This window comes from Sinocyclocheilus anshuiensis, unplaced genomic scaffold (genome assembly GCF_001515605.1).
Source record: "Sinocyclocheilus anshuiensis isolate Anshui unplaced genomic scaffold, SAMN03320099.WGS_v1.1 scaffold151, whole genome shotgun sequence".
NCBI lineage: Eukaryota > Metazoa > Chordata > Actinopteri > Cypriniformes > Cyprinidae > Sinocyclocheilus > Sinocyclocheilus anshuiensis.
In genome coordinates this window covers 880,617-899,783 of record NW_015548199.1, presented here as the reverse complement: position 1 = coordinate 899,783, position 19,167 = coordinate 880,617, and the positions used below count along the sequence as shown (strand labels likewise).

At 34.6% G+C, this 19,167-nt stretch overlaps 3 protein-coding genes across 3 annotated transcripts in view; 1 reads left to right on the top strand and 2 right to left on the bottom strand.

The window, feature by feature from the left end:
- Positions 1 to 1,122, bottom strand: part of drosha (drosha ribonuclease III) — a 30,264-nt gene extending 29,142 nt beyond the window's left edge. The window contains exon 1 of the mRNA XM_016439923.1: positions 960 to 1,122. The gene's annotated coding sequence lies outside the window, so the exon portion shown is untranslated. The remainder of the gene's footprint in view (positions 1 to 959) is intronic.
- Positions 1,123 to 3,290: 2,168 nt separating this feature from the next.
- On the top strand, positions 3,291 to 8,946 carry lsm5 (LSM5 homolog, U6 small nuclear RNA and mRNA degradation associated). The gene is made up of 5 exons (XM_016439934.1): positions 3,291 to 3,358; positions 5,686 to 5,781; positions 7,072 to 7,099; positions 7,947 to 8,019; positions 8,521 to 8,946. The coding sequence occupies exons 1-5, from the start codon at positions 3,313 to 3,315 to the stop codon at positions 8,551 to 8,553; spliced, it is 276 nt and encodes a 91-aa protein (XP_016295420.1). The 5' UTR covers positions 3,291 to 3,312; the 3' UTR covers positions 8,554 to 8,946.
- On the bottom strand, positions 8,863 to 13,170 carry psme2 (proteasome activator subunit 2). Its single transcript, XM_016439931.1, has 11 exons — positions 13,002 to 13,170; positions 12,651 to 12,683; positions 12,493 to 12,555; positions 11,819 to 11,905; positions 11,652 to 11,697; positions 10,840 to 10,937; positions 10,682 to 10,750; positions 10,495 to 10,562; positions 10,335 to 10,389; positions 9,355 to 9,441; positions 8,863 to 9,200 (listed from the first exon to the last, which is right to left on the bottom strand). Exons 1-11 carry the CDS (start codon positions 13,047 to 13,049, stop codon positions 9,120 to 9,122), a joined length of 735 nt encoding a protein of 244 aa, XP_016295417.1. The 5' UTR covers positions 13,050 to 13,170; the 3' UTR covers positions 8,863 to 9,119.
- Positions 13,171 to 19,167: the final 5,997 nt, after the last annotated feature.

The window sequence follows — 19,167 nt, the reverse complement described above, 5'->3', positions numbered from 1 at the left end:
TAAATCGCATGCGATATTTAATGCGCATCTTGTCAGAAAGCCGGTTCTGTAATCAGCGGTAAATCTCCACCTGCGTGCTTTCACATTGAGCAGCATTAACTACACAGAGCCGTTGTTCACTGACGAGCTGCGCAAAAAATCGCGCGAATATGAACTTGGTTTTGCGTTCCATCTTACTGATAAGATGCGCATTAAATATCGCATGCGATTTATCGTGCAGCCCTAATCTGAATTCTAATATTTATTTTATTGTTGTCTGTTTACTGGCTTTCAATAAATTCTCAGTCATTTTACTATTAGTTACATTATACTCATTATATTAGTTAGCTTAGAATAAGTTTTGCTGTGTTTTTATATATATATATATATATATATATATTTATATATATTTCAAATGGCACTTAGAGGCAATATATATATATATATATATATATATATTTATATATATTTCAAATGGCACTTAGAGGCAATAAATATATATATATATATATATATATTACATAATAACATTTCTTTAGACATAGTTGCTGTTTCTAACTATATGTAGACAGTAGTAATACCATTTCTTTAGTTCATACTAGTTGCAGTTTGTAATTATGAGGCCAAAAGACAACGGCGTTTCTAATGTCTTGGAAGCCGCGATTTACATAAGACATGGTTATTTTGTGGTGTAACGTTAGTCAGTGAAAATTTTGACATGGCATACAAAAATCTAAACCACTGGCCTAGCAAGCCTGCTTCTTTATACAGGTCTTTGGCCGAGTCAAATCTTTTAGTCGTCTCAAAACCTGATTTGAATGATCAGTGTTTCATCCCTCTCAAATGCATCTTGTATTTTCACATGGCGTTTTAACACTAAAAAAAAACACTGTAAAATTGATATACACAGTTTCAGCATCAAACAGAACAAGACTTTAATTATAAAGTCAAACATTTTATTCCTGAAGAATACAACTTACCTTTAGAAGGCTTTGCTAACGCTTGGAAGCTAAAGAAATAAACCAGTGATGCTGTTTATTGTGTTTTATGTTTACTGCGATAAAAAAAATGCTCAGTTTATGATGCAGCGCTTTAGCTCGTTCACGACGCGGTGTGTGCTGCACTGCAGCCAATCAGAATGAAGCTGCATGACATGTACCCAATGAGAACGCGAGAAATGATACCTCGCTGAAATAGACTTCTTGTTCTGTCGGTGCATCGTTGCCACCATTGAGCTGGAGTGTGGAGAGTGTGGAGAGTGTGGAGAGGCCATGCAAAAGTTCAACACTTACTTGATTCTAGTAAATATTTACTTTGTCAACAATTTTTCTATGTGTACATCAAACTCATTAAACTTTATTTGTAATAAAATTCATTATTAAGACATTTTTAACTTCAAACCATTGCTTCCAGCTTAAATATGAGTCCTCTATCCATAATAGCCTATGCTTTCTCTCTTTTTTATTCCTTTAATGATAATAGACCTAGAGCTGACATGAAACATGATGATCATGTTCTCAGGACTTAACCTCTTAAGAGTATTTTAATAAATAGTATTTTTTCCATGTCATTACATTGTTTAGAGCATTTAAAAAAAGTTTTAAAAAAAAAAGAAGAAAAAAATAAAACATATTTCATTCATAAGTTATGCTACGTCCTTGGAAGAGGACATCGGGACTCATTTAAAATAAATAAATAAAAGACATTAATGAACATGCATAGGCAAAAACAATTGATTTTTTTTTAAATCACCAATAAATTTTTAGTTTTCAGGATTTTTTTTTACCAAAATTTGTATAAAGATAATTCTCAACTATGCTATAACAGAATGATTTGATATACCATTTTTCTTTATGCAAAATGTGTGTAAAATGGCCATAAACAAGTTTTCTCATTATATATAATGTATCTATAAACTAAATCTAATTTGCATATTAATGTGTTTTTGGGTCAGCATGTAATGAAAAAGAAGTATAATAATGGGAGTAATAATTGACAAGATTTTCATAATCATATTTCATAGGAATATTGAAATATAATTTCTTTACCTACATTTGTAAGTCGCTTTGGATAAAAGCATCTGCTAAATGACAAAAATGTAAAATGTAAATATTTCCATAAGAGTGTCACTAAATTAATATCAGACATTTTTGAAGACCAAAGAGAGGGAGTGGTCATGGTGAAACATCCAAACATTTAGTATCTCTGAAAAGCCCTGAATGTGCTCTGTACAGGACATCCAGACTTCAAACTGTGGCATGTATAGTCTCAGAGAAATTCACTAAAATATAATGTCCTCATATGAGGATGCAGGGTCTCAGGATGTTAAGATGTTACGATGTTTGAAAGAGAATTAACAACATATGACCATCTGCAAAAAACACATGATCAATTACACTCATTTACTCACATTTGATTAGTAACCTATAAATAGTGCACAACCCAAAATGTTTCCTCGTCTTTTTATGACATAACTTGTTTTTATTTTAAAAGCTTAATAAACCTAAAACTCTCCAGATTTAAATACTTTTTTGTTATAAAGATAAAGTTTTATTTGTAACACACATCAGTACAATATCTACAATATTTCCAATATTTTTAGTGTCTAAAGTATTTTCAATATCATATCATTGGAAAGTTCATGCTGAGGAAAACTAGATGGCATCAGTATTTCTGTATTACAATAAAGAACAGATATCTTGATATTGACCATCTTTACAAAAATTATCAGCATCTCCAGTCAAGAGATGAGACATTCTCTTGCTCTTGGTGGGAGACCAAATGGCATTTCAATGGAGTAAAAACCTAGGCACTAATCTTGAATACACCTTGAACATTACAGTTAATGAATGAGTCACAGATTACATTAGACCTGCATGTATTCATTTAGCAGATGCGTTTGTCCACAATGTCTAATTTGTAAGGAGTAGTGCCTAATGAACCGTAAAGCAAAAATGTGAGAATACAATTTTGGCAGCTGAACCATGAAAGCTTATATACAGGTGACAACACAAGACAAAGAAACACTATGACAAATACTTACAAAAAGGGTTAACACTTAGGGTTAATACTTAACAATGCATGCAAAGAATAAATATAATCGGACAGGTTGTATAAAATTATTTTTAAGTACAAATTGAATGTATTATTGTCAAAGAACTGAACGTAGCTAAATGGATACAAATAATTTTTTTCCCCAAAAAGTTTGCTCATGGCTGTCTATCTGAACTAACGGAGCTGCACTTGTGTTTATATAGTCATCGATGGCTGCTTATATCGATTTCTCATGTCTGTATTTTTTTCAGTGGCCGATTACGAAGGGCTGTTATCAAAATGGCGGCGATCGCGGCAACGAATCCCTCGCAGCTTTTACCTCTCGGTATGTGCGACTTTGGGTTTAATGGATTATTTATTTTACTAATTAAACATTTGTAGTTGTTGTAATGGGGGCATATAGATCCCAGTTCCCACCGAGTCGCATTCAAATCTCAGTACGTTTTATTAATTTATTTATATTATTGGACACACGTGTATATTAAATGTAATAGGTCTAATCATTTTTAAATAAGTGATTCAAGATATAAGTTAAATGGAAATCCGTCCCTGCAGTCAGTATGGGCGAATTCTGTTACAAAGTGAGCATCTATATTGAATTCACTCCATACCCCTATTAAATTCTGTTGTCATCCCCTTCCCTTCATTAGTTCACTAATTTATTTAATCTTCAGTTAGCCTATAATGTCGTAATTACGAGTTGCAAACACACGACTGACCAAGTGTCAAGACCAAGTCGTTTAAAAAGTGGAAACCCCAGAATTCTGGATGATAGAATTGCTGGGTTTGGATGTTGCAAGGGGCGTGTCGAATTAAATTCTATATGAATGGTAATGAATTAGTTTGCAAGTTATTTTAATTTTACATGCTGTATTTCAGTCATTGTAAAGATGTGAAGACGGGAACAGCTTATAGATACATTGAATCACTTAACCTTAAAATATTCTTACCTAAGTGAAAGAAATTAATCATTTTCATAATTTTTAATATAGAAGTACTTATTCTAAAAGTTTATTGCTCATAATAATTTAGTGTTGTTTAGCCTGCTTAGGTTATGTTTCATACTGAAGTACGGGGGACATAAATGCCAGACACAGGATCTGTCCCAACTGGAACCCTAAAAGTCCAAAGTATACTTAAGTTTTTACACGTACACTAGAGTACGTTGCGCGTGATGTGAATTTTGTTTCTACAACAAAGATAAAACGTGACATACTCATGTAAGTTCTGTTTTGTTCTTCAGTCAGGGGGTAAAAAAATAACTTTGCAATATCTGATGAATGGCATTCAGGAATTCCGAATAAAGGAATCATTATGTCAATTATAAGTACAACTTTAATTGAAAGCAACTCTCCAGTGTATTCATGTTTTCACTTATGTTTGACCTCGACAGAATAATTATAAAAAATGAAATTGAAGATATTTTACTTCAAAGAAGGTAGAGCCTCAAATCAGACCCAACTGCCATGTAATCATCATGGCCCAATTACAGACTTAAGGTGTTAAACAGTTTCCTGGAAAGTTCACTCTGGCAAGCTTTTTCAAACCACCGAAACATACTCCAATAGAACTTCATTTTGGCCAGATTTAGTTTGAAATTGTCACATCTGTTTGTTCTTTGATTGAAAGTTTGAAGTATATCTAAACCTTAATATTCATTTGACACTACTGGCAAGCTTAAGTTATAAAAAATGATCTATCTTGAAATATGTCAAACTTGATTTTCAGAATGTTTTGTCACTTCTGCTTCATTCGTCACACTTTTTTTTGGAGTGTCAAGCACATTGTATTGTGGGATACTGCTAGGCCTGTGACCATAACTTTTTGTTGTGCGATATATAGCCCCATAAGTAATTGCGATAAGCGATATTATTGTCATTTTAAAGATCATTTCATGCCACTGAATATATAATCATAACATAGCAGCATAATAATGCAAGAAGGCCTACACACTTTCAAATGACAACAAACTTTTAATTCTTAAGAATATTTAGATCATGGAAATTAAGTATCAAAATATTAGATACCTTAAAAACTTGAATAAATAGTAAATAAACATTTTCTAACAAAAAGTGCAAAGTAACAAGTAGAAAAAAAGAAAAATGCACAAAGAACTTGTATGGAGATTTTTCCATCTACAGATTTTCCCCTGACCTTCTTTTCTCTGTAATTTAAGGGTGCACACTATTGCTGAAAAACACAATCACTACTTAGCAGTCAGATGTACGTATGCACAAAGGCACAGATCCCTAAACAAGATCATATCTGCAGATGAAACTTTGTTTGTAGAAGCATTTTTTAATTTTGAACTAGCACCAACTACACCACGTTATGTACGAGAAGCTGCAAAAGACACTGACGCAAGTGGAATGTACAAAACATGGTGACATTCATTTGTATGTAAATATAATGGGTTATATATTGCATCACCAAAAATTATTGAGGTCACGTACATATATTGTGCGATAAGTCGATATATTGATTATTGCGACAGGCCTAGATACTGCATGTGTCTTTTGATGTATACTGTAATCTGCATTTGGAACATTTAGGTTAGCAGATTTCACACTGTCCACACCTTGTATACTGCAGACATGAACAGCTTCAGTTGTTTTTTAATGTGTTTGTCATGGCTTCTGTGATGTCTTTCAGAGCTGGTGGATAAATGCATTGGTTCACGGATTCACATCGTCATGAAGAACGATAAAGAGATTGTGGGAACTCTGCTCGGATTTGATGACTTTGTCAGTATCCTTTTATGTGCTGGAAAAAAAAACTGGCACATATTTGTGATGGATTAATGCTTTAGGATTAGATTCAGTTTTATTTTACAAAATACAAGTACAGAGCCGATGACACTGTTACACATTCACTCCTCTGGACATAGTAACACTTTACAATCATTTATTTGTCCTATGAATGTAAGAGACTCTTTGTTATAATACCATTATAGTTACAGTTTTATTTCACATGATGTAAAGAAAGAGACTGTGCATTAAATTTAAAGTTGACATATCATGAAAATCTGACTTTTCCAGGTTTTAAGTGCTATAATCAGGCCCCCAGTGCATCTACCAACCAAGGAAACGTGAAAAAGATTAACCCAGTAACTTTGGTTTGGTAAGCCTTTTTCTGCAAGCCTCTGAGAAAACTAGTGCATCTGATTTCGCTCCCCTAGTGATGTTGCAAAGGGATCTCATTATAATATTACCGCCCCTTAATCTGTAAGTTTCCACCCACGGCGCGAGATGGTCCTCACAGCAGAACACAAGATCCAGGGGGCTTTGATTTTGCAAGCGACAACGGTGTACCAGTTCTAATGCCATGGCGAAAGTTTGAGCAAAACACGCTAACTGTCCTGCCTTTGGCTGCACAGACGAGCACAGAACACTATTTAGAGTCCCAGCCTCAGAGGAGACAAGAGAGCAGTGGATTTATTGATTTATTTAATGTATATTGCTGCTGCCACACAGATCTAAAATAAACATGCGATTTCTTTCCCAGCAGTTTACCTTCACAGACATAACCCACTGTTTTTGTAACTCGTGTTTGTTTTTAACGTAAACTTGTGTGAGAATGAGAACTTAGTTTAATACTCACATGCTGTGACAGCCGCTTTCTGTCCATGTGCTTTGGATGTGTGCGCTCAGAAAACCATATATCAGAAGTTTAAACTCATATGCTTTAAAACGCATGATTTCAGCGCGATAAACATGATAATCAGAACCAAAACAGATGTTTTTAGCAGGTACGAGCTGTAATGGAGCAGCTCTATTCTGGAAAAGGGGACGGGGAGCAGCAGCTCATTCGCATTTAAAGAGAAAGGGCCGAAAAACAGCGTGTTTCTGCTTCCACTCAAAATAGGCATTTTCAAAATGATATAATAAATTATCTCTGGAGTATTTTGAGCTGAAACTTCACATACACATTCTGGGGACACCAGAGACTTATATTACATATTGTAAAAAGGGGCATAATATGTCTCCTTTAAAAAGTGTGGCAGGACTCCACATACATTTTCTTGACTGTTTTAATCAGACATGGTTCTTGAGGATGTGACAGAGTTGTAAGTATATGTTTCTACATAAAAATGTGCTTATATATTTCTTTATTATCTTTACCTGATGTATGCATCCATCTGCTTTGACTTTAACTGCTCCTCAAACTTATGACTAAATATATATGGGATATGTGAATATTGAGTATTGATACTCTAATATAGGCTTTTTTTTTTTTACTGGGATCCAGACACCATTGTGTTCTTGCTATTAACAAGGTTCATACAGAATTTGGAATGTGTCAAATTTGTTTATTTCCCTAAAACATCATGGTATAAAAGTAGAAAATAATTGAACATTTGAAATAAAAAGCAAATGCAGCTTAATGTGTCCCGTGAAATGGCATCCATGTGTCCTGTCAAGATACCAGGTGTTCATTTCGATTGCGTAAGTATTGCAAAAACAGTGAATAAAGCAGCCTTTCCATTTGATGTGTTCAAAAGAGCAAAAACACCACTTCTGGGGAAACCAACACACAGATTTTTTTTAAAAGGGGTGGTTATTCCAGGTCAAATTGAGCAATACCATGGGGACTTCATTATTATGGTTTAGGATGTCATGAATTGATAATATATTATATAATAATGTTTCAAAAATTCACTTAAACATTTTTGAATTGTACACTCGTGTATTCAAGGTGTAAGGAAAATGTTTTATAACTTTTTACGTGGCTCCACCACGTTTTCTCCAATCGGAAATCTGAATATATTAAAATGATGTTTGGAAAAACATTTGACAAAAAATGTTTGATATCAATATGAATGTGAGATTACATTTCAGAAACTTGATGTTTCTTCATCTCAGATATCACTGAGCCATAACAACTATGTGTTATGTGATATTTTTGTGTCACAGTGAAATCACTCCAGAAGGAAGAAGAATCACAAAGCTGGATCAGATTCTACTCAATGGCAATAACATCACAATGGTATGATCAATTATTGAGTTCATCTTTAAATCACTTAACAATCAACTATATATCACGCTTAATGAATTGACAACATTTGCTTTTAGATTAGTTTAGTGTATGAATATGAGTAAAGCTCTTATGTAAGTTTGTTTTTGTAGCCAGTGTTTAATGAAAGCTACAATGCACTACATCTACCAACCAACTGGGTCATATAGAAAGCTATATCTCAACATTTTCTTTCAGTATTTTACTAAAACTAAAAAAAAACCCACATAAGTTTTCTAAATCTGTCATTTTTGCTGATGTTCTTTAATACAGGGAGTCTTAAAATGTCAAACCAAGAAAATAAGAGGAAGCCCACAGATCTAAAAACACGCCTTAACATCCCAGCCTATCCCTGACTATATTAAAAAATTACCAAAACACCAAACTGTAATTGCATTAATAGATGAATGCTAATTAAAATGACATGTTACTTTGTCAAATGTATTGAAATTATGTGTTTCTGCTGTTTTCCAGTTGATTCCAGGAGGAGAAGGACCAGAAGTTTGAGAAATATGTAGCACCTTCCACAAAATAAACATACTATTTATGTTCCTGTTTCATGAAAGAAACCTGAAAAATGATCACTTATTGTTTTCAAACATTCATTTTCATTTTATGAGGGGAGTTTTTCCACATTAGTTCTTTCTATTCTTTAAGTGATCCAAAAAGTTTTTGTAAACATTTGCCGCTTGTTACAATAAAACAGATCAAATGAATTGGACTGAGTTGGAATTCAGTTGTATGTTATAATAGAATTTGTTGCGATAGATTCCTGAAGTGTGAATGAAGAAAATTTTTGGTTTTAATGTGGTTCTTTGCTTTAAGAATGTCACATTTGTGAATTTGTGCATTTTCCTGATTTATTTTGTATATGCTGAAATAAATGTACATGTAGATTTACATGAACTCATAATTTGTACCACAACACACTGTATGTTTATGACTGATTTAACAAGTTTACTAACACCACTTTAAAGATGTATCTGTAGAGTGTCAAAAATCATGTGAAGAAATGATAAATTCTGAAAACTGGTCTAGTTGTAGAACTGCGCTGGTCCCAGTAAGCATCTGTCTCAGTACATGGAGGGCTTCTCTTCTCCTTTAGGATTCGTCACTTTCTCCAGGTTCTTGCTGATGACATCATAGAGTTCAGCCTGAGAAACAACAGACATCTGAATCTTCAGCCATACAGTTGTGTCCACAATTATGATTCATTCGTGAAGGCAATATCCCCAGGATGAATGGCTCGTGTGGTAGCATTTCTTATTTAGAAGCTGTTTGCTGAATGAATAAATGTAATAAACTCACATAGAAACCGCGTATATCAAGCACAATCACTCTAATCTCAGAATAGGCTGCTTCATCCTTCTCGTGCACCAGAGAGCGATAATCCATCTGCCAAAAGAATATATATTTATTGTTACACAAAAAGGATATGAAAGTGTATTTCAAGACTGTAAAAGTGATTATAAAATGGATAGTTCCGGTCCTTGATTCTGATTGGTTGAGCTGCGTTCGAAGCTGTTGTAAATTACTCTACAAACACACACTTTTTTTTTTACATCTGTGTTGCTCGGCAACCATTTTGTTGCAACCACAACCGTTTCGGAGGAAATACATTGTTTGGCGGAAGAATAATGTTTTTATTCATTTCATTACATTTTATTTGCTTTGTTTTATTTTGTGAAACCTTGCTACATACATGGAATAACTGTTTTATAAAAGCAATAAGCCCCGTGAAGCCGTGGTTTACAGTGAATTTATAACAGCTAATGGGCATTGTTAGGCACGACGCAAAGCGGCTTATTGCTTTAATTGAAACTATACTGTAAATCTTTTTGAAGTGATGGGGTCAATGTGTAAATCTGGTGATTTACCACCACACAGTTACATATGCAAATTATGTAATAATTGTCTAGTATTTTTAGAGAAAACTGCTGATAAAATGAAATGAATAATATAAAATTAATCATTAGATGGATTTAATTGCTTTGTACTTGCCTGTTCGTATTCTTAAAAAGTTGGGTGATGTTTATTACGCCTGAACATCACATTTTCTTGCAAAATTGTAATTTCTGAAATACTCAATTTCATTGTTGAGGGCTACAGAATGCTCAGAGTTGTACATCTTTTGTGTTTGCACAGAGTACTCGAATGACCTCTTAACTCATGAATCAAAGGGTTGAATGGCAAAAACCGAGAACATGGTATTGAAAGCCCTATTTAATAACTGTGGCTATACAAAAAAGTAATGAAACTAATAAGTTGATTTGACAGGTCACACTCACCACATGTGTGTCTTTGGAAGCTTTTGCCACTGCATCACCTCTCTCTGAGAAGTACCTGCAGATAAACACACGAAATGAATAAATGTGGGGAGTGTAAAATATACTGCAATTTTACAATCTTCAGTAAGCATAATCAATGTACTGAAATAGTTGGTCATACTTGTTAATGTTGGTCTGAAAACCCTCCACCTTGGTCTTCACAGCAGTAATTCTCTCAAGGATTTTTTCCTAAAATATCAATATCAGTCATGTTAACTGCTGCTTATCTTTGAGATTCAGAATCAAAAACATTATGTGGTATAAAGCATGCATTTAGAAACAGTCTGAGCCTTTTAAGGTTTAATAACCTGAATTGCAACTCCAAAATCATTTCCATCCTCTATTTTTGGAATTAGATGAGAAATCCAGCAAGAAACCTGAAAAAAAATAAAAGAATAAAGCTGCCACTACTGTATATCTGGGAAAATGCTAAAAACGTATCTATGAGTTAATTTTGCTCACTTACAGTGATGCAGGTCTCCTTCAGAGCCATTATCTCTGGTTTTACAATATCCAGCAACTTCACAATCCTCTCATTTCCTTTGATGAAACCACACTTGGGAGCTGACACAAGAAAAATGTAACATTACAAAAATATGCCATATTTCCATATCACAACAATGTATCACAGTTATGGTTTGGTGCAAATTTGCAACTTTAAAGCACTTTTATCCACATGTCTTCTATATCTCTCTCTAGTAAACATTCACCTTAATTTAATCTGTTCATAACAATTTTGCCTGAAGAACATTCAGCTCCTGTTTTAATTTCATAATTATTTTAGTTACATTTTAAATTTACAGAAACTAGGAGTACCCATAGATTAAAACATGTTTTGAAAACAAAACTAGGGATAAAGGCCCTTCAAATATTGTTGTGAACAATGGGGGACCTTGGAGTCAAAAAAGCTGAGAACCACTATTCTATATTAGCTATAGATCAGTGTTTACGCAATGTTTCAGATAAACGTGCCTTTCTGAAAATCAGTTATTTGTGTATCATCTTTCCAAATTTCCCATTCATAAATACAATTTCACTCAGTCATTCATGTACTCATGATTGCATGAGGAAATCCCCATGAGGAAAATAGCTTATACTGTAAATCATACAGAATTAAGTTTTTGAAAATCTAAAAATATTTTGTGTGAAGGGTAGGGTAAGGGGATAGAAAATATAGTTTTTACAGTATGAAAATCATTATGTCTATGGAATGTCCCCATAAAGCATGGAAACCCAAAGAGTGTGTGTGCATGCGTGTGTGTGTGTGTGTGAAATTACCTTTCTTCTTTTTCTCATCATCTTCATTTTTATCTGTCTCCATCTCCTGTTAAAATATTTAAATAAACGTTTTAAATCTTTTTATTTAAATTTTTTTTTTAATTCTATTTTTTCCCCCCAAATTAATTTCAAAAAGCATCATTTTAAATCACAAGCTGGATGCCAACCTCATCTTCTGGAGCAGGGGGGTCAGGAATGGGAATGTCCAGGGGTGCATGGAGAGATGAGAGGTCAGTGATACTGAAGTCATCCCCCTAAAACCATAAAAGAAAAGTATTTAAATTCAGTTGTCACTGAAGTCGAGGTATTGCTCAAATGTGACCCTGGACCACAAAACCAGTCATAAGTAGCACGGCTATATTTGTAGCAATAGCCAACAATACATTGTATGGGTCAAAATTAACGTTTTTTCTTTTATGCCAAAAATCATTAGGATATTAAGTAAAGATCATGTTTCATGAAGATATTTTGTAAATTTACTTCCGTAAATGTATCAAAACTTAATGTTTGATTAGTAATATGCATTGCTAAAAACTTCATTTGGACAACTTTAAAGGTGATTTTCCCAGTATTTCCAGATATTCAAATAGTTGTATCTCGTCCAAATATTGTCCTATCCTAACAAACCACACCTCAATGGAAAGCTTATTTATTCAACTTTCGTGTAATGTATAAATCTCAATTTCAAAGAAATTACCCTTATGACTGGTTTTATGGTCCTGGGTCACAAATGGTAACCTGTGCAGTAGAAACAAGGCCACAAGTTCATTTCCCAAGGACACACATGCATGAATACCCAAATGTATTGGTCACTTTGGATATGCCAAATGAACAACGGTACCTTCAGCAGGTTGTCAAGCTGTGAGATCTTCAGAGGTATGTGATTGGAGAACAGCTCTTCTGCCTGTCAATGCAATGAATATTGTCAACACAAACAACCAATGCAATGCAAAATCTCAAATTTTGCCTGTGTGTGTATTATTTCAATTGAATTCATACCTGCTTATACAGTGACTGGCGGTAGTTTTCTATCTGGATGAAGGTAATACAAATATACAATTACAATTCAAACACCATTTTTGTCCATGAACATGATCGCGCCTTCCATGCTTTCACGTTACTTTCACTTTCAACATTCGTGGATGAGGAAGTGTGACTCAGGATTTTTTTTTTTTTTATCATAAGCAGAGATCGCCAGCAGTGTTTTATGTTCAATAACTACCAAACAAACAACACAAGCCCTTTAAAACTTCATTGAGGAGCCATATTGTCAACAGTCGTAAACGCGTTTACTTTTATTGCACTCTGTTGAGAGAGGAAATAGTATAAATTCTACAGAGATGAACTTACCCTCACTGCATTATCAGCGTTTATCTTCAGTACATTAGTTTTGGACATAATTAATGTAAATGTTCGTTATTTTCAGACAAAGAAATCGCGGTACTGTGAGCAGCAGACGTTCAGGTGCCTCGCGCACTAGCTTTCACGTAGCGATACTTTCGATTTCTTGATGACGCCCACTATCATAGACATAATAAATACCTAGACGCCTCATTGGCCGCTTTGAGCCGTTGCTGCGATACGTCAACGCGTCCGCCATCACATACAGAAACAACTGTTCAGTCTTACCTGTGAAAGATAATACTCCGAGATCTGTTTTTATTATTGTGCGACGGTTTGTAGATGCCCATAATAATAATAATAGTCATAAATAAATAAATAAACAAATAAATAAACATCATTATATTCTTATATAATTTCCTGTATCTTTAAAATATTTTAACAAAGCAAATCTAATATTCTTACTCCTTTTGAGCTTATTTAATATATCTTCTAACATCATGCTTCCACCTTCTTCTATTACTTTAGCTTCTAGCATTTGTCATTCGTTGTTATATGCTCTACAATGCAACAGTACATGCTCTACAGTTTCACAAATCCCACAATGCATGCATAATCCATTCGGATGTTTCTTAATTCTATTTAAATTTCCATTCAATGCAGTATGTCCTATTTTAATTCTTATTATTACTGATTCTTCTCGTCTTCTTAATCCCATGTCATTGTTACGTATTCCTACTTCCCTTTGATTTCTATATAGATGTCGTCCAGTCTTCTCTTTCTCCCAAAGTTTCTGCCATGCATTTATAAGAGCTTTCCTAATTATTATTTTTGCTTCTGCCTTACTCATTTTTATGTCAGTTCCTATCTGATTCAAGTTCAAAGAATTCTTAGCATGCTTATCTGCCTTCTCATTTCCTTCAACTCCAACATGTGCTGGAACCCAAATAAATGAAATAAAAATGCCCTGATTTTTCATTCTATATATATACTGCAGTATTTCAAGTATGACATCTTGTCTGCAGTTAGACTGGCCTGATTGGATGCTCTTTAACGCAGCCAATGAATCTGAACATATTACTGCTTTTTTAATTCTATTTTCCTCTACCCACTGGAGAGCCATAACAATAGCTACCAACTCTGCTGTAAATACAGATAAAAAATCCGGGGTTCTTTTCTTAATAACTATTTCATAATGCGGAATAACTACTGCTATTCCTGTTTTCATAGTTTCTGGATCTTTTGAACCATCAGTAAATATCTGTATCGTATCATAATACTTCTGATCCATATATTTATTAACTCTTATTTTTATTGGATCACAATCCTGTTTCTTCACTTCATCTGTTAAATAAAGATCTACTATAGGCATTACAAACATCCACGGTGTAACTGCTGACATGTGTACTGTATTACTGAATTTTATATTTTTTACATCTATCAATTCCGCTATTTCCTCCATTTCCTGTCCAATATTCTTAATATGACTTTTTCCATATTCCCAACTTAAAAAAAATATTGCTTTAGTAGGGTGTTCATTGTTGTGCCCCATCAAAGATGCCCAATATACCATTTTCAGTTGTTTACGTCTTATTTCCAAGGCATTTCTCCCATTTCAACTTGCATGGAAGCTCTAGGGGAAGTTTTAAATGCCCCACAACATATTCTCAAAGCCTGCGTCTGTACTGCATCTACTTTTTTTACTCCATGCCATGCCGAATTGAGGCAGTAATTAAAGCAAAAGGAGCCCCTACCAAGTATTGAGTACATGTACAGTAAATGAACATACTTTTCAGAAGGCCAACAATTCACTAAAAATGTTTTTTTTATTGGTCTTATTCTAATTTCTAATTTGTTGAGATAGTGAATTGGTGGGTTTTTGTTAAATGGGAGCCAAAATCATCACAGAACCAAAGTTATCTGCCTTCTCATTTCCTTCAACTCCAACATGTGTTGGAACCCAAATAAATGAAATAAAAATGCCCTGATTTTTCATTCTATATATATACTGCAGTATTTCAAGTTTGACATCTTGTCTGCAGTTAGACTGGCCTGATTGAATGCTCTTTAACGCAGCCAAATAATCTGAACATATTACTGCTTTTTTAATTCTATTTTCCTCTACCCACTGGAGAGCCATAACTACCAACTCTGCTGTAAATACAGATAAAAAATCCGGGTTTCTTTTCTTAATAGCTATTTCATATTGCGGAATAACATACTGCTATTCCTGTTTTCATATAGTTTCTGGATCTTTTGAACCATCTGTAAATATCTGTATCATATCATAATATTTCTGATCCATATATTTATTAACTCTTATTTTTATTGGGTCACAATCCTGTTTCTTCACTTCATCCGTTAAATAAAGATCTACTATAGGCGTTACAAACATCCACGGTGGAACTGCTGATATGTGTACTATATTACTGAATTTTATATTTTTTACATCTATCAATTCCGCTATTTCCTCCATTTCCTGTCCAATATTCTTAATATTACTTTTTCCATATTCCCAACTTTTTAAAAATATTGCAGAAAAGATCCAATGGTTGCTTTATGTTTTTAGATCATTGCACATACTCATTCATTCGCCGCGTCAGTCACATTTCTCATTCACACAACCATTTTTCTCTTTCTTCTGTTATTATATGAACAGCTTTTCTTTTCTGAAATGCAAAAATATGATAATTTCATTTAAGTGGTTTTAACGAAGCTCCCGACTTGTGTATGGATAGATTTCCTTCAAAACAAGAATCACGCAGATGTAATACCATTGTTAATTATTTTTGTAATGTCCTTTCTCTATTGGATGCTTACAGGTTTATGCATGCTGATGCTTGTTCATTTTCTTGGTTTAGTGCAGATCTCTTAAGAAAATCGCGTATAGATTATTGGCTTATATCTGATTTCATGTCTCCTTTTATTAAATCCAGTGATATCTGTCTTGCTCCTCTCACAGATCATGCTTTTATCGATCTTATTTTATCTGATTCTGGTGCTGGTTGTCATAGAAACTCTGGATACTGGAAACTAAATTGTTCCTTATTAGGACTTTCCTCTTATTGTTCAGGTATTAGGAATATTATTGAAGAATTTAAAGGAAAACCAACCGTTTCAATATCTTCTAACTGGGAGTTCTTCAAATATGAGTGTAGAAAATTCTCTATTCAATTCAGTAAACAGTTGGCAAAGGCAAAATCTTTAAGGTATACTTCTATTTTAAACGAAATGAATAAAATTCTAGGAAAACAACAAACAGAAGAAGATGATAAAATAAAACTACACAGCCTAAAAGAAGAATTAGATAACATCTATACAGAAAAGGCTAAGGGTGCATTTATTAGATCGAGGGTGAAATGGCTAGAATTCATACCTCTATTTTAAACGAAATGAATAAAATTCTAGGAAAACAACAAACAGAAGAAGATGATAAAATAAAACTACACAGCCTAAAAGAAGAATTAGATAACATCTATACAGAAAAGGCTAAGGGTGCGTTTATTAGATCGAGGGTGAAATGGCTAGAATTCGGGTAGAAAAATTCAGCATATTTTTTTAATTTAGAAAAGAGAAGAATTTTATTGCTATGACTGTATCCCCTGTGAATGTTATATCTTCAATAAAAAAAAAAAAGAAAAAAAAAAGAAAGCAACACTAGTTGCCATGAGGAACTTTTAAGTTTCTGTAGCCCATGTAAGTGTTTCCCATACATTGATTAATTTGTGTCGCCTGCCACAATATCAGAACTGACAGCCACAAATAGATTTTCCAAAAGGCTTTGACTTCCTTGAATAAACATGAGCACTGCACGTTTCAAAATCGAAACCCGGTGCGGGTGTTTTTATATCACTGTATGTAGAAAACAAAACCGCGCGTCTGTGCCATTTACATACACAGAGACACGCAGAACATGCAGGATTCATATTTAAAGTTTTTTTGGCTTAATATTTACAGATACTAGTCCATATTGCGACTCTATTTAAGTGTACTGACCTACTTTTGATTAATTCATCCAAACTTTGACATATTCCGTGACATTCCGCGTCATACATAAATTCCATTTATATGACTGGATTCCGCGATTCCGTCCGCGTTTTCCGCATCGCGGACATCATAGATAATATTTAGGTGTTTTGCAACTTAATTGTAACATTAGTGGATTGTGATTTATTGCAACTTAAGCAACGTCTGCTGCTGCCTTACATTTGAGAGACAACTGATGAGTGATCACTGAAGCAGCTCCAGTTACAGTTTGCTTGATTTGACTGTTTTGAACGAGCGCACCTTTTTTAACAACCAAAAAGTGGCTGTTTCGTTGTCTGTTGAGGAAGTACAGACGTTCCTCTCGTTGATAGCAGATGAGCGGATCCAGCAAGAGCTTGATGGGGCGACGCGGAATGAAAAAGTTTTTCAGGAGTCACGGGTCACGGCAATAGAGGCGGCGCAACTATAATGATATGTGAATAATCCCGCCCACTCTAAAGCGGTACTGAACTGCAGTGGAAACGCAAACCGAGCCGAGCCCATAGACTGTTTTTTTTTGTTTTATTGCGAACAATTCAGAGAGCGTTCTAACCGAGCGGCAACCTCCCGCTCTCTCTCGTGAAGCCAACAAGGAAGTGACTTAAACTGTACTTCGTCAACTGGCCGCTAGAGGCTGGCTCCAAAAAGGAGTCAATCCCATAGACTCCCCATGTTAAAATGCCCAACTTTACAGCAGAAAAAAAACGTTTACAGCCTGGTTCAAAAAATGATTTTGGTCTATATAGCTAATTTTGCCCTTCATGACAACTGTGAGGGGGGTGAATTTTGTTATAACTCATCCGTTTAAATTATATTAAGCCTTAAAGTTCTGCATAATTAAGGGCGTGGCCACTTGAGTGACAGGTGGATTGCCGCTGCTGTCACCACCGTCGAGCTAGGTGGGCGTGGTTTCAGCAGCCAGCTCCCGCCTCTTTGCCCATTTTCGATTATCCGGGAGTGACCCGCTGCCAAGATGGAGACAGCTGGCTCCGCCTACTTTAGGCTTCAAAACACTAGTCGGAAGTCTACGGGTTATGTCACGGACACTACGTCCATGTTTTTATACAGTCTATGTTTCTGACAGGCTGCATCAGAGCCAAATAGCTATCTATCTATCTATCTATCTATCCTAGCGACATGCTAATCATGCTAGAAACATACTAACAACATGCTAGTAGCATGCTAATAATGCTAGAAACATGCTAGCACCATGCTAGCCACATGCTAATAACTGTCTAATCATGCTAACAACATGCTAGTAACATGCTAATCATGCTACAAACATGCTAGTGAAATGCTAGTAACTTGCTAATCATACTAGAAACATGCTAGTCACCTGCTAATCATACTAGCAACATGTTAGTAGCATGCTAATCATGCTAGAAACATGCTAGCGACATGCTAGTAACTGGCTAATCATGTTAACAAAACGTGCTAGTTATTTGCTAATCATGATAACAACATGCTAGTAGCATGCTAATCATGCTAGAAACATGCTAGCGACATGCTAGTAACTGGCTAATCATGTTAACAAAACGTGCTAGTTATTTGCTAATCATGATAACAACATGCTAGTAGCATGCTAATCATGCTAGAAACATGCTAGTGAAATGCTAGTAACTTGCTAATCATACTAGAAACATGCTAGTCACCTGCTAATAATGCTAGCAACATGTTAGTAGCATGCTAATCATGCTAGAAACAGGCTAGCGACAAATGCTAGTAACTGGCTAATCACGTTAACAAAACGTGCTAGTTATTTGCTAATCATGCTAGCCACATGCTAATAACTTGCTAATCATGCTAACAACATGCTAGTAACATGCTAATCATGCTAGAAACATGCTAGTGAAATGCTAGTAACTTGCTAATCATACTAGAAACATGCTAATCACCTGCTAATCATGCTAACAACATATTAGTAAAATGCTAATCATGCTAGAAACATGCTAGTGACATGCTAGTAACTGGCTAATCATGTTAACAAAACGTGCTAGTTATTTGCTAATCATGCTAGCAATATGTTAATAGCATGCTAATCATGCTAGTGACATGTTAGTAACTTGTTAGTCATGTTAGCAACATGCTAATCATATGGTAATATTACTAGCAACATGCTAGTAACATGCTAATCATGCTAGAAACATGC